This window comes from Mandrillus leucophaeus, unplaced genomic scaffold, assembly GCF_000951045.1.
Source record: "Mandrillus leucophaeus isolate KB7577 unplaced genomic scaffold, Mleu.le_1.0 Scaffold1050, whole genome shotgun sequence".
Taxonomy (NCBI): Eukaryota; Metazoa; Chordata; class Mammalia; order Primates; family Cercopithecidae; genus Mandrillus; species Mandrillus leucophaeus.
The window spans coordinates 353,716-369,318 of record NW_012098655.1 but is presented as its reverse complement, the minus strand read 5'-3'; the positions used below and the strand labels follow the sequence as shown (position 1 = coordinate 369,318).

The 15,603-nt window shown below is 47.4% G+C and overlaps 1 protein-coding gene across 1 annotated transcript in view; it reads left to right on the top strand.

Annotated features, from left to right (window-relative positions):
• DZIP1L (DAZ interacting zinc finger protein 1-like) overlaps nt 1–12,087 on the top strand; it is a 64,616-nt gene extending 52,529 nt beyond the window's left edge. Inside the window, exons 12-16 of the mRNA XM_011981745.1 lie at nt 2,249–2,441; nt 5,716–5,932; nt 6,381–6,547; nt 9,330–9,469; nt 11,103–12,087. Coding sequence (XP_011837135.1) covers nt 2,249–2,441; nt 5,716–5,932; nt 6,381–6,547; nt 9,330–9,469; nt 11,103–11,264 — 879 coding nt within the window. The 3' untranslated portion in view covers nt 11,265–12,087. The remainder of the gene's footprint in view (nt 1–2,248; nt 2,442–5,715; nt 5,933–6,380; nt 6,548–9,329; nt 9,470–11,102) is intronic.
• Nucleotides 12,088–15,603: the final 3,516 nt, after the last annotated feature.

The window sequence follows — 15,603 nt, the reverse complement described above, 5'->3', positions numbered from 1 at the left end:
TTTTGGATGTTTAACACAGTCCCAAACTTCTTGGAGACTTTGTTCATTTTTTTAAAATTCTTTTTTGTCTTTGATGGATTGTGTTAATTCGAAAGCCTTGTCTTTGAGCTCTGAAGTTCTTTCTTCTGTGTGTTTGATTCTATTGCTGAGACTTTTCAGTGTATTTTGCATTTCTCTAAGTGTGTTTTTGATTTCCAGAAGTTGTGATAGCTTTTTATGTATGCTATCTATTTCACTAAAAAATTTTCCTTTCATATCTTGTATCATATTTTTGATTTCTTTAAGGTGGGCTTCACCTTTCTTTGGTGCCTCCTTGATTAGCTTAATAATTGACTTTCTGAATTTTTTTTCTGGCAATTCAGAGATTCGTCTTGGTTTGGATGCATTGCTAGTGAACTGGTATGATTTTTGGGGGTGTTAAAGAACCTCGTGTTGTCATGTTACCAGAATTGTTTTTCTGGTTCCTTCTCATTTGGGTAGACTCTGTTAGAGGGAAGATCTGGGATTCAAGGGCTGCTGTTCAGATTCTTTTGTCCCATGGGGTGCTCCCTTGATGTGGTGTTCTCCCCCTTCCCCTAGGAATGGGGCTTCCTGAGAGCTGAACTCTAGTGATTGTTTTTGATCTTCTGGGTCTAGCCACCCAGTAGAGTTACAGGCTGGTACTGGGGAGTGTCTGCAAAGAGTCCTGTGATGTGATCCATCTTCAGGTCTTGTAGCCGTGGATACTATTCCAGTGCCTGCTGCGGTGGAGGTAGTAGGGGAGTGAAGTGGACTCTTGAGGGTCTCTGTGTTTTTCTTCTTTTGTTTAGTGCACTGGTTTTGTGTTAGTTGGCCTCCAGCTAGGAGGTGGTGCTTTCAAGCTGTGGTCCTATAGGGAGGAAGCATACTTGCCTACTTGCTCTAGGGACACGTAGTTAAGTATTCAGGTTTCTCAGGTGGTGGGCATGGCCATATAGCTCCTAAGAGATTATGACCTTTGTCTTCAGCTACCAGGGCGGGTAGAGGAAGACCACCAGGTGGGGCCAGGAATAGACATGTCTGAGCTCAGCCTCTCCTTGGGTGAGGCTTGCTGCAGCTGCTGTGGGGGATGAGGGTGTGGTTCCCAGTCCAGTGGAGTTATATTCCCAGGGGGATTATGGCTGCCTCTGCTGAGTCATACAGGTCGCCAGGGAAGTGGGGGAAAGCTGGCAGTCACAGGCCTCAGCCCGCTTCCAGGCAGCCTGCAGTCCTAAAGTCCGGTCTCACTCGCACTGTGCCCCACCAACAGGACCGAGTCTATTTCCAGGCAGCCGGTGACCAGGGCTGGGAACTTGCCCTAGATCATGAGCCTCCCCATTGAGAAAGCAAGCAGACTCACAGGTCTTTGGCATCTCAGGGAGTCTGCAGCAGTGATCCAGTTCCTTTAAAGGGTCTATGGATTCTCTCTCCAACTAGTATTTGAATGCCATTGTGCTTAACCAGAACATGTATGTTATTGTTAGAAGCACCAATGAAATCTATTATTAAATAAAAACACACCTGTTATTAAATTAGCCAAGCACTACACTATTGGAAATACTATTTGTGTACAGTAAGTTAGAAAAAAATCAAATAGACAACTAGGGTTATTTTAGGAAGAATGCTCACTGCTTTGATCGTTTTCAACTACTGACTACTCTAACTTTGGCCCTATATTTAGACTTGATTAAGACGTTCCTTTCTAACCTTGCATGAATCCTCATCTTGGATTCAGATGCCTCCCTAGACCCTCCCATGGGCTCTGGGTGGATGTCAAAAGCTTGAGCAACTTCCAGTAGGTCTTGAAAGGGACCTGAATTGTGTTTACAGCAGTTTAGTTTTTTAAACATTGTTAGCCATGGACAGTGTGTTTGGCATAATAATGGTAATTGGGGGTACAAAAATGAGCAAGCTATGGTCTCTTATCCTAGGATTCAGTCAGATGTAGAAAAGCATGTTCCAACGAAGTCCCTTATGCTAGGATGTGGTTAGAATTGTGATGCAGTCCTTTGCATTATCCTGCTGTGCACATTTTGATGGTGCTCTCAAACCCCAAACCACTGCACTTTCAGCATCTTTGAAGCCGCTGCTTACCCTTCTCTGATCCTCATTTCATGCCCCCCACTCCTGCAAGAAAAACACCAGGCACTGATCACAGACTCCCAGGCCAGCAGCAGCAAGTGTGAGAGGCTTAGGGGAAGGAGAAGAAGGGTAGCCTCTGTCTGTAAAGGTGAACTCCTGTCTCCTCTAGGATGCAAAGGGAATCTCGATTCAGACTCTCAGACACCTGGAATCCCTGCTGAGAGTCCAGCGGGAGCAGAAGGCCCGGAAGTTTTCTGAATTTCTGAGTCTGAGGGGAAAGCTTGTCAAGGAAGTCACCAGCAGAGTGAAGGAGAGACAGGAGAATGGCGCTGTGGTGTCCCAGCCAGATGGGCAGCCTTCAGGTACACTGGGGAGAGGGCTCCCTCAGGGCTGTGACCTGGAAGGGTCCCATTCTTGCCAAGACTTGTTTGCACATGAGGCGGGTATAGTCTTTGTCCCCCATTAGGGGCACTTCTCTGAAGGGCTGAGCTGGTAGGGTTCTCACAGGTGACTGAGTCCAGAAGTTCTCTGTTGAGGAAATAGGATCTGGGGTGGGAGTGGGGGCATTTGTCCAGGGTCACTCAGGGAAGTTGGAGGAGAGCCGGAGCTGGAGCCTGTTGTCAGCCTGAACTGTCCCTGTGCAGACATGCTGCCTCCCATAGCACCTTCTTTCTGCGCTGCTTCGCTTGCTGCGACCACAGTTGAGTGTCTCTTCAACAGAGAGCAGCCTATTCAGTTTCTGGCTCTACACACCAGGTGTGCCAGCCTGGGGAGGCAGGCAGAGGCCTGGGAACGTTGGAGCTGCAGGTGGAGGCAAATATCAATCAAATGTAAACTTCCACAGAGCTCAGACAGCCCCTGCTCTGGCCATGGGAGGGCATGAGAGGCTGGGCCAGTTCTGCACACGGATGAATTCTCAGAGCTCAGAGCTGGTTCTTTGGGCCAGGTCATAGCTGCTACTTTACCATTTGTCCATGCTCTGGGGGTCATGACAAAAGAAGGCCCTGTGGTTCTGGTGGAACACTAAATTCTGTGGACCAGGACCCTTGAGTCTGTTCTTATGGAGCAAGGGTATTTGTGTTCCCAGGTTTGAGAGCCCCCTGTTTCTAGAAGGTTCCCAGAGGCCCTGGGCTGCTGTGATTGGAGGCTCTGGGGAGGGCTTCAGTGGATCTGGTCTGCTTATGCAGGGTGCTGTCCTGCTCCTTTTACTTTGTCTCCTCAGTCAGGGACTCGTGTGGCCAGAAGGAGGCTAGTTCTGTATCTCCTGTGTCCAGGAAGAACCAACCTGAGCTCTTCATGCAAAAAAAATTTTGCAGAGTATGGCCCAGGTATCTCTGAAGATATGAGAGATGATTTTAGTTGCTACATCTACCAATCATTTTATAACTTATTTTTATTTTTCCTCATGTGAATTAGGAGAAAATAACACTAACATAGCAATCCTGTGAGCTCATGGAAATTATTACTTGGACAAGTACAAAGCAGGTATTTTGTGTTTAAAAGCATTGTCATTTTGGCATGAAAATATGGTAAAAAATGAGTTGACCTGGGAAACTATAATATTTAGTTTAAACTTCTGGTCTTAAAATCTCTAAGGAAAGGGTGGTTTTTAGTCTTGCACAGAAAACTCAGACAGAAGGGTATTTGTCCTGGTTGCCAATCTGCTTTTCATGCTTCAATTTAAATGTACATCCTTTTGCTCATTCAGTCAAATGGTCATTCATTCATTTGCCCACTCTTTCATTTAGTTCAGTACTTGCTGAAGTTGACTCTGTGCCAGGGCCTGCCACCTCACCTGGGAAACCAGCCAGGACCAGGTGACATGATGGAGCCAAGCACAGGGGTGGTGGGAGCTCAGAGGAGGGAGGGTACAGGGACTTGGGGAGGATTAATGGAAAAACCCTCGGAATGCTGGCTTCCAGGAGACAGCAAAGGTATCTTGCTCCTTCTAGGTACTACGCCCCACCCACTCCCACACACCTTTGTTCCTGTAGTAAAAAAGCCAGGAGGGAGAGCCCCCTTCACTGCCTTTCCCTTTCCCTGGCCCTGAGAGTCTGCTTTCTCTGGAGATGTTACTGAGATGTGAGATGAGCGCTGTGTTTTTGTGGCATTTTGTAGACCTTTCCTTCGCACCTTTATTCTTTTCCTGGGTCCTGCAAGTGCTGTCTTAATGCTTACCTCCCATTTCTGCTCGGACCCTGCCTCTTCTCTTGTCTGGGGCAAGGTTGTGGGAGGTAGCAATGAGGGCCCAAGATGGAGGCAGACAGACAGCCTGGGTTTGTATTCACCACTTTCTTCCGTGGAGCTGAGGGCAAGCCTCTGTAGGGAAAAGGATAGCCTCTGAAGATGCTCGGGGGCCATGTGGTTGTAGGTAAAGTGCTTTTCTTGGTATCTGGTGCACAGTCATGGGAAACTATTGTTATTTTCCCCCAGCAAGCTTGTCTTTGTCTTCCCCTTCTCTTCAGTTCACTCTTTCCTGAAAGCTCCACTTCTGAGTAGACACATTGACTGAGAGCAGTGCACAGCTGGCCCTTGAACAACGCAGGGGCCAGGGGTGCCACCCCCCTATGCAGTTGAAAATTTGTGTGTAACTTTTGACTGCCCCAAAACTTAACTACTCATAGCCTGCTGTTGACCAGAAGTCTTACCGACAACATGGACTGTTAACACATATTTTGCATGTTATATGAATTATATGCTGTATTATTACAATAAAGTAAGCTCGAGAAAAGAACATGTTATTAAGAAAATCACAGCGAAGAGCAAATATGTTTACTATTCGTTAAGGGGAAGTGGATCATCATAAAGGACTTCATCCTTGTCATCTTCGTGTTGAGTAGGCTAAGGAGGAGGAGGAAGAGGAGGGGTTGCTCTTGCTGTCTCATGTGGCAGAGTCAGTAGAAAATCCATGTACAAGCGAACCCGTGGCTGTTCAAACCCACGTTGTTCAAAGGTCAACTGTATTTCAAACATTTTTTGATCTTGAATTACTGTAAGAAACTCATTTTACATTGTGACTCAATCTACACATGTCTGACTCCCTGTGATGCACTCTATCTCTTCTCTTTCCATAAAAACTTGCTGATCCCAGACCTCTCTTCTCGGCTATAGGTCTTGATGCGATTTGGAAAACAGAGGGGCTGTGTCCAATTGCCCGCCTTGGTAGTGCCTTGCCCCAGGTTGCATTTGGGAGGAGGTTTGAGTGGATCTTGATGGTTCATGCAGTCCTGCGGCGACCTCTGGTGGCAGCATGGTCTTCCTGCAGGGCTGCCTGCACTGCCGCAGCTGTAGCGTGGGTGGGGGAGAGGGTAGCGGCCTTGGTGAAGTCCATCTAGGACTGCTGAGTCCCTCTTCAGGCCCGCGGACTCCTGCTGGTCTATAATGACAACACGACCCTGGAGCACCCAGCTGCTCTCCTGGTCTCTGAGGAAACTGTGGAACTATGGTCCCAGCCTCGAATCTGGCCAGCAGCAGAACACCTGATTTGGCAGCAATTGTGAAATCTGCTGTGGTTATTACAGCACAGAGAGGGAGTGATTGTCCATTTCCAGGGTGTTGGAGCCGCTTTCTCCCTCCTCTTAGGCTTGAGACCCAGCATGGGTGTCCTCCAAAAGTCATTCCTTTCTGTGTTTCCAGTCAAAAGCCAGCAGAACACACTGGTCACCAGAGAGGCCCAGCCAAAGACCAGGACCCTGCAGGGGGCCTTGCCATCCACGCCGGCAGAGCCACCCCCACCAACTCGTCAGAGCCATGGCAGCCATGGCTCCGGCCTGACCCAGGTGTCCACCCCGGCTCCACGCCCCAGAGTGCATGGACCCTCCAGCACCCCTCCTTCCTCAGGGCCTGGGATGAGGTGAGCCCCAGACTCTGCCCTCTCACCCCACCTGCAGTGGCGGCTCCTGGCTTCAGGCAGCCCTGTTCTGGGCTCCCTCCGGGCTTCTGCAGATAGGTGGGGGGCAGATACATGTGAACAGAAGGTGTCTCAGGTGGGGTCCAGTCTGGGCTCTGGACTTGAGAACCTGTGCTCCCAACCAAGACAAACCCACCCTCCCCTTACCCATCTCCTCCCCCAAGCCCGTTCCCACTCCGGAGGGGCGGATCCTCAGACAGGCAGGGCTCTACTAAGGGAGAAGCTGGTGTGGCTGCTGCACTCCTCGGGTCTCCTAGCTATCTTCTGGGCCTGAGGGAGGGAGCAGGGCTGCCCTGAGCAAACCAAGCCAGCTTGCAGCGTGCTGAAGTTTGGCTTTCAAAGTTTTCTTTCTGGCCCATGCATCCCTCATTTCTTCTCCTCCTCATGGCAGCACGCCCCCGTTCAGTTCTGAAGAGGACTCAGAGGGAGACCGTGTGCAGCGTGTGTCTCTACAGCCTCCGAAAGTTCCTTCCAGGATGGTGCCTCGGCCCGAGGATGACTGGGACTGGTCTGACACAGAGACCTCAGAGAACGCCCAGCCCCCTGGCCAGGGCTCAGGTGAGCTGGCACCTTCGGGTGAGTGGGCTGGGACCACGGGTGAAACCCTTCTGCAGCCCAGATTTCTCGAGGCTCCAGAAACACCCTTCAGCTTCCTTTAGGCTTTCTGATGTGACATCTCTTTCTCTATTTGGCTTGGAGGGGATGGTCCTCCTTCACCTCAAATTTCTTTTTCTGGGATAGCAGAGATATCAGGAGAAAGCTAGAGTTTGAGCAAGGTTTATTTTATCCCTTGTTTTGTCATTAAATTGTTGACTGTGGAAGGTCAAAGGGAGCCACTCATCTCTTTTCTCCTCCATGTTCTTTCCAGTAGAGAATAAACACAGTGGCCAGCCACGGGTGATCAAAGCCTCGCTCTAATAGTGGTGACAGGGCCCAGGAATGCCTGAGGCATTGGCTTCCTGTTAGGGCTGGATTAGAGGAACAACCAGCACTTGAGGCCAAAGTGGGGGCCCCTCCAGTCTCCCCGAATCCAGATCCTGATCTTACTTGTGCGCAGGGCTGGGTTTGCAAAGCAGACCCTGAATGTGTAAGACCTTAAACAGGCAGCTGTAGGGTGCACTCCAGCCCGGCTCCAAACCCAGCCACACGGGCGGGGAGGCTCCGAGAGAAAGAGCTGGCACTGTTTTCTGGATCAGCGGCCCTCCTTCAGGTGCGCCGTGGCCCAGGGTGTGTTGCAGGCCCACCCCTCTGCTTGGCTGCTTCTGTGAGGAGAGGGTAGGATGTGGGGAAGAAACTGGGAGGGTGTTTCTCCTATCCTTGTCCATCCCGATGAGGACAGCAGAAGTTCCCTCCTTCTGTGCAAGCTCGAGGCGTGAGAGAGAAGGCTCTCCCCTCTGTGTTGGTGTTTCTGGGTGCTCACCGAGTGCTCAGCTCTGTGTGGATCTCTTCGCACGAGTCTCCTCATTTACTCCTCACAGCACTGATGAGGGAAGGCTGAGCCACACACGTCGTGACAGAAGTTGAAACTAAGCCTCATAGACATTATGACTGACCCAAGACCGCAGAACGATGTCATGGCAAGTTGAGATTCTGTATGATGTTTTTGAAGTTAATGTGTTAGAGTCACGTTTATTTATTTAATTGTAAACTAATTTTTTTTTCCCCCAGAAAGAGCTGCCTTTAGCTGTGTTCCAAATGTTAAGAATATCCCCATAGTCTTTTATGCTGTTTGAGTTCGTTAGCACCGATCAAGAGTTGATGCTCCTAGAGTTAAATACCACAGTGGTCAAAGTGGCCTCCAGGGCAAACCTCAGTTACAACTTGAAGGGAAAACAGTTTCCTACCATGAACATTTTGACAAATATAGTTTTCTATAACACATAGACTGTAACAAGCATAACTTTTTGCAACAACTCAATTGTGAAAAATGTGGCTTCCCAGCAAAGCTTGAGACAGAGGAGGCAGCCACAGACAGTCAGTCAACCTTTATAGCAGGCTGCCTTTGGGCCACGCAGCCTGTTTCATCATACGGGGAAGCTCTTTGCCCTTTTGAGCCAAGAGACTTAGAAATTCAACGTGTTGATGGAAAGGGTATTTTAGAGACCTGAGCTAACTGTCATGGTAACTGGAATGAAAATATTCATTCAATGTATTATTTTCTGTCTAACAGGTTGCAATGACTAGTTGAGCATCCTTCTTTTCAAAACAACTGTCTACTCCCATTCTTTCAAGATTTTCCTATCAAACTGCCAACTGAGGCCTGCAGCTTCTGGCTTCAGTTGTATTTTCTAGCCAAGACTGAGTTAAATTATAAAGAATGTGGAATTTAGAGTTTTGTCTTGCCAAGGTCAGTAAGTAGAAACTCTGGGATGTCAGGCTAGGCTTGCAGTCTGCAAAGTTCTTGCTCCTAATAGACTCTGCAGCACTTGGCCATGTTTACAGCATAAGCCAAGCCTGCCAGTCCATCAGAATTCACCAGAAACAGATCTCTGGAGAAGTATTGATGCCCTGCCAGGCGAGGGCAATAGGGTGGCAAGGTCTTGGGACTGGGAGTTAGGAATCTTCAGAGAAAGTCCTGGCTCTGCCACTTGCTACCTGCTTGTCCTTGTGCAGGTGGTTTCTGCTCCTTTGTTGTAAAATGAGGTATTTGGACAAGGTGATTAATGAGAGGGTGAGGAAACAGTGCCTGCTACATCATAGGCCCTTAACAAACATTTCTTGAATGAATCAGTGAGCCAAGGGCTGTTGTAGCTCCAAAAGTCAGCTCAGACCTTGATTTCGTTTGAATCGTAGAAGACTGTAGTTAGCTTCCTGCTTCTTGGTCATTCCTGAGGTTCATACATCACCTTGGTGTGCCAGGCACCAGGGATCTATTGATGATCTCTGTCACTGCTTAGCTCCTGCTTCCTGCATGGACTTTGCAGAAAGTCATTCTTGCCTGCAGTCCTCATGTACTAATCTTTATGATATTTCTTCTTGTCTCTGTGTGAAGATGTTGAGGAACTAAGTGCATGCTAGTGATACAGCTCATTTCCCACACTGAGCAGAGGTCCTGCCTCAGCCTCTCATTAGAGGGAAGCACAGCTTCCTAAGTCTCTGTCACTAGCCATGTCATTAAGTTTGCACAGTCACATTTTCAGAATATGCCAAGCCTCGTTCACTGGGCACCCATTGGCCTGGCCTTCTCTGTCTCTTTTTTTGTGGTTGCCCAGCCTTCTTCCTCCTGACTCTTCTGCTCATTCCCTCTATCCACACTGGAGCCTGGACACATGACCCATAAAACTGAAATGCTCATTTTCTAGGCTTCTGCCACTGACACAGCCGCTTTTTCCCTTTCCAGGAACACTGGTGCAGTCGATGGTCAAAAACCTGGAGAAGCAGCTAGAAGCTCCGGCAAAGAAGCCTGCTGGAGGGGTCAGTCTGTTTCTTATGCCCAATGCTGGGCCGCAGAGGGCTGCCACACCAGGAAGGAAGCCTCAGGTAGGATGTAGGATGCTTAGAGTTCACCCTGCAATTCCCTACAGAACCAGCTCTGAGTTTGGGGGGCCTGGGGTGAAGGTTGGGGAGGGTCCAGCAAGTGTCATCCTTTGCCCTAGTGGGACGTTGCAGGTGACCTCCCTCTGCCCTGTGCACATGGAGAGATGGCCAGTTTGGAATACTTGTGTCCAAGTTAACATTAAAAAGCCTTTTGGTTAATTATACAAGCAATGCTCAGTAAGTTTGGATTCTTCCATCTCCTGCCTCTCAGAGAGCCTCGGAGCCGACTCTGTGCCTGGCTTCCTGCAGCAACTGCTCTTCCAGTCCGGTCTCATCCTACAGTGGGCTCCTCCCCAGTGCCTCTGCCACGGACCCTAAGACAATATGTGTGTGGAGCGGACTCCCCCAAGGGTGGTACTGGAGTGGCCTCGCATAGCACATCAGAGTCAGTAACAGCACAAGACGGGAGTATTTAGATACCTCTGTTTTAGAAACCTGAGCCTTGCCTCAGACTGTAGCCACCATGAGATTTTCAGACTTAGAGCTCAGACGTTGAGCTTCCTGGCATCACCAGACTTTCCTCACTGCCCCTGTCTCCTCCGTCAGGGAACAACTTGCACACTGCTGTTATTTTTCAAGCAGAAAACTTCAGAGCTCCCTTTACTTCGCACTCCTTTCTCACCTTTCTCAATCAAAAAGGTGCATCCTGGGGTAATCAGTGCTATTGCTCTAAAATTTGGTAGTGGTGGGCAACCATTCTTGGGTTTTTGATAGCACTCCCCGCTCTTTACCACGGTGTGTTTGGTTTATCACACGGCTCATGTATGTTTGTGAGTAATGCATCCAAATGATTGAGAAGAAAAAACTTGTTCCTTTTTCCAAATTGTGAAAGAGCACCAACAGCCCCAAACAGATTGAGGCGCTGCTCAGAGCATGCTTGCTGCCCTGCACCCTGCATGCGTTCTGATTGGTCGCCTTACATTCCTGGACAAAATGCGTAGGATGGCTTGTGTTAAAGCGCAGGTGGCCAGCAGGGGCACTGAGGACTCCAGAGGGGAAGGCCTGGGCTGCTACGCAGGTGGCTGTGGTCAGGGGTGGCCTGGTCCCTTGGCCGACTCTGAGCTGTCCTGCTGGCTGCAGCGCAGACCCTTCCAGGCTGAAGGACTCCCAAGCTCCTCTCATGCTCCTTCAGTCAGGATGTTTACCAGGCGTGAGGGAACCCATCTGAGAGGAGGTGGGTCATTAGCCCACAGTGGATTATTCAGCTCGAGAACTTGGAACGGTGGAGTTTCTGGGCTTGTGGCTCTGTCAAAAAGGGAGTTAAAAATCTGCACAAAGTTGAAGTGAAAACGAGAGCAACCTGCTCTGCACATAGGCCTTTCCAAGGCGCTGCCTGGGTTTGGTTAGTAGAATTCCAGGGGTATTTGAAATCACCGTGATCCCAGGTCACTAAAGCAGGTTCTCAAAGGCAGGAAGACTTGAGAAGGCAGGAGGAGTAGCGTCTCCCTTTGGCTTCCTTCCCAGTGTGCATTTGTCCCCATTTCCGTTCTGCATTCCCATCCTGCAATGTGCTTATCTCTCAGCCACCCTCCTCCCTTATCAAAATGTATTTTGTTTTCCCCTTAACCCCCTGCAGCTTTCTGAAGATGAGAGTGACTTAGAAATCTCCTCCTTGGAAGATCTTCCTCTGGACCTGGACCAGAGAGGGAAACCCAAGCCCTTGTCTCGCTCAAAGCTCCCCGAGAAGTTTGGCAGTGGTCCGCAGAGCTCCAGCCAGCCCAGGGTCCCTGCCTGGTGATTCACCCCAGAGGCTGGCTGGCCAGAGTTTGCCTGGTTGGGGCCAGCTCAGGTCCACTCCAACAGAAGAGGCTGCTGGGCCTCTTGTCTTCACAAACAACCAAGAGATCATCCTCTTGGAGAGAAGCAGTGCAGGGAATGGATATGATCTCATCCCTCCTGACCTGTGAGGGGCCCTGCTGTAGAGCGCCACAGGTGCCTGATTAGGAGCCCCTGGTCCCAAGGCTTGAGAAGGGGTTAAAACAGAACCTCCAGGTAGTTTTCTTCCTCTACCTCCGTGTCCCCCTGAGACTGAAAAGAGTCACTAGCTCTCTTTTCCTAAGCCTTTTATAAAACTGCAGGAACACTGTGGAGATGGGTCCTATCTGGGGTCCTTTTGGGGACATATGCCTCAGTCAGTCATTCTGTGATTGATCCAAAATTATTTACTGAGTGCCTGCCTACTCTGCGTCAGGCTCTCTAGCCTCTCACTACTGAGTTAGGGTGCAGGCAGAGGCTGGGGCGGAATGTCTGCAGCCAGTGCCAGCACAGGGTAGTAATCTAGTGGCAGAGAACAGGGTGTTACGGGGAGCATATGAAAGGCCATCCAGCCCAGCCTGGGTGATCCTGGAGGGTTTCCTAGGGTTGTGGTATGTGGCAGGCCTACTCATGGATGGGAAGAGAGGAGGGCCACTTGGCTGGACCTTGTATCCCCAAGGGACCACACGTGTATTTTTTGATATTATTTCCAAAATCAGGTTTTATACATAGCTGTTGTATATTTGTAGTGTGAAAAACGTTAATATATTATATGCAAACGTTTAAATATAGTATGATGTTTTTAACTCTGGTATGTATTTCATTATTTTTGGAGCTTTCAAGGGGTTGGGAGGAAAGGAAGCAACTGCATCTTAATTGTGTCAGTTTAGGTCTTTTGGGACACGGTTGCCAAGATGGAGTCATTGAGGAGCCGCACTTGGGAAAGAAAAGGAGGTGGAGGCAGGATCCGGTGGGGAAAGGCCGCAGAGTGCAATGTACACCTGACCACTGTGAACAGAAAGAGAGAAGGAAGCTGGAGGAGCCAGGAGAACTCAGGGCATCGATGTGGGGTTGACAAGGTCTCCACTGACCCAGTGGGGAGCTCCTGAGCAAGAACCGCCCACTTGGGAGTCCCCCTTTGTTCAGAAACGTCCAGGCCCTCATGCCTGCCCCGCACTTGGCCATTGGCTGGGGTGGCCTGGACTGAATGAGACCTCGACTTGAAAACTGGAGTGAACCTTGGTGTGAACCTGTCAGTCAATTTCATTTCTCCTGGTTGAATGGCAATTTTTTTTTTTTTCCTGAAAGGGAGACCCAGCAAAGAACCTCTGTCCCTGACACAGCAAAGATCTATTTTTAACTTTTTGCTATGGAAAGTTTCAAACACATATATGAGTAAAGGGAAGAGTGTGATGAACCCATGTGCTCATCACTGGGCTTCAAATATTATCAACTCAACTTAAGGTCAATCTTGTTTTGTCTATTACCACCTCCACCTCACCCAGACTTCCTTTGGCCTTTGGGTGATCCTGACACCTGGTGAGGACTTCAAGTTCTCATAGGAAGGTGATGGAGGAAACGCACTGCGGGAAGCAAAAGGGGTCTGGTGGTGGGGTAGGGCGGCTGGGAGAGGGGCAGGCTGGGGGTGTTGTGGTACAAAGGAAGCTGCTCAGTGAGGAAGCTCAGGAGAGCTGCAGAGCTGATGCTTCCAGACCAGCTCACAATCTTGGTGGGATGGGAGTTGATGAGTAATTGCCTGATGAGTAAAAGCCTGGAGCAATTACTCCAGGCTTCCTGTGCTTCTGTGGGGTACCTCTGAGTTTCATTCTGCACGGTTTCTCAGAGTCCCTTGTGGGACTGAGTGCTAGTCCTCACTAATATGCAGTTACTATTATTAATGCATAGTTCATCGGCCTTCCTCTTTTCTGTTTCATTTTTCGCACTCCCTCACTTCTTTCTCTTATGAGCACCTCTGAGAGAAATTAATCTGCACCCAAGTCCTTGTTTCTAGCTCCACTTTCGGGGGAACACAAGTGCAAACAGTAAATGTGTTTGTACGTGTGTGCACACACTGGTGATGATTATCAATGAGAATGTCTCTGTTCTTAAATGTTCATCATTACGTTATATGTTTCCAAATGGATTTTTCTATCTACTTTGGAGGGTTTGACTAACATATTACTTTGGTGTTTCTATGCTGTGTTCACCCCTCCACATTTTCAAGTATATTTAAAAATTCTTTAGTAAGTTGTATTAGGTCTCAATAGAAACAGAACCAGTAGGATGTATAGATAGATAGATACTTATGGGTATTTATTAGCCAGTGTCCCTAATAAATGACAGGGGATCTATTAAGGGAATTAGCTCATGTGATTACGGAGGCTGAGAAGTCACAGCATAGTCTGTCTGCAAACTGCAGAACGAGGGAAGCTGGTAGAGCGGCTCAGTCTAAATCCGAAAGCCGGAGAACCTGGGACTGTTGGTGCAGGTCCTTGGGTACAAAGGCCAGAGAACCTGGAGTTCTGACATCCAAGGACAGAAGCTGGGTGTCCCGACTCCAGAGAGAGAGCTCTTCTATCCAGGCCTGCAGCAGATTGGATGGTCCCCCCACAATGGGTGAGGGCGGATTTTCCTCACTCAGTTTACTGATTCAAATGCTAATCTCTTCTGGAAGCACCTTCTCAGACCTACTTAGAAATAATGCTTTACAGCTGTCCAGGTACCTCTTAATCTCATCAAATTGAACCTAAAATTAACCAGCACAAGATTTGCCAGAACTATGGAACATATGTAACAGATCATTTAAAAATTACACAAATGATAAGATTGATACAGAAAAATTAGAAAATACAGATAATCAAAAAGAATATAACCCACAAATTAGTCAATTATTGTTAACATCTAGATAGACATGCGCTGGTGAAGAAAAAACTCCCTCCTAGGGTTCAGCTATATTCTTCTCTAGCTTGATTTTCCTCCTGGAAAACAGATTCCAAATGTCTTTATATCAGTACACATGTACATGTCAGTACATATAAATATAAGACAGTTATATTTAATGGCCACCTAGTATTCCAGGCAAAGATTACAAAAATTTTTTTAACCAGACATTTCTACTTTTTGCATTTTATATATAATGAAGTGATTAAAAAATGTGTATATGTGTCTTTGTGCACTTGATTAAGATTTCCTTAAAATAAATTCTTAGAAGTGAGGTTGCTGGGCCAACATAATAATGAAAGCCAGCTCCATATGCCAGGCACTGGTCCAACTTTGGTACAAATATTATGACTTAGCCTCGCAGCAGCCCTTGAGGTGGATGCCACTGTTATAGTACATGGTTTTTATGGGCTAGGAATTGAGGTACACAGCAGCCAAGAAACTTGCTTTGGGTCCTGCCACCAGTGAGTGGTGTGACTGCAATCTGGCTTTGGCACCCTGGCCCTGGAACTCTAGCTCCTTTCCCCATGTACTTTTCTTACATATTGCCAAATGCTTTCCAGAAAACTGGAGCCAATTTAGTCTACTAGTGTTTGGAGCATACAAGAAAGCTAGTTTTTGCATTCCTTTGCTCCCAGGGATATCATTAATCTTTCAAAGTTTTGGCCACGTGATACGTGAAAAATGAAACCTCACCTTTTAAGAAACTTGTATTTTTAATATTTCTTCTAAAGTAAAATTCTTTTTTATTTCTTTTCATATTGGTTGTTGCTATTTCTTCTTTTATGAGTTGCCTGTAGTTCACTTTTCTTTTTGCTGTTTTATCTTTTTATTATGAAAAATTTCAAGCATATATAAAATAGAATTGTGTAATGACCTTGGTGTTCCTGTTACTCAGTTTTAACCATTATCAATACATAGAGAATCTTATTTCCTGTGTATCTTTCACCAAATAATATTGTATATTTTAATATCATACTGCATATTATTCCAAGTAATATACATGTAATACTACATATTATTCCAAATAATGTCATTATATCTACAAACATTTCTGTATGTGTCTCTAAAAGATACTTCCTTTTAAAAAATAACCACTGCACCACCATCACACTACAACAAAAATCAGTACTTTTTTTCTAAATGTCAAATATCAATTCGGTATCCATAATTCCTTTGTTTTACTACTCATATTTGTCTTTTTTTAATCTATAGATTCCTCTTCCATTCTTCCCTCCTTTCCTCTCTTCTTTTCCCTTTTCCTTCCCCATGATTTATATTATTTTTACTGTTGCTGAATAAATCAGATTGTTCGTCTTGTGGAATTCCCCACGGTCTGGGTTTTGCTGATTGATTACTGTGGTGGTATTTAATGTATTCCT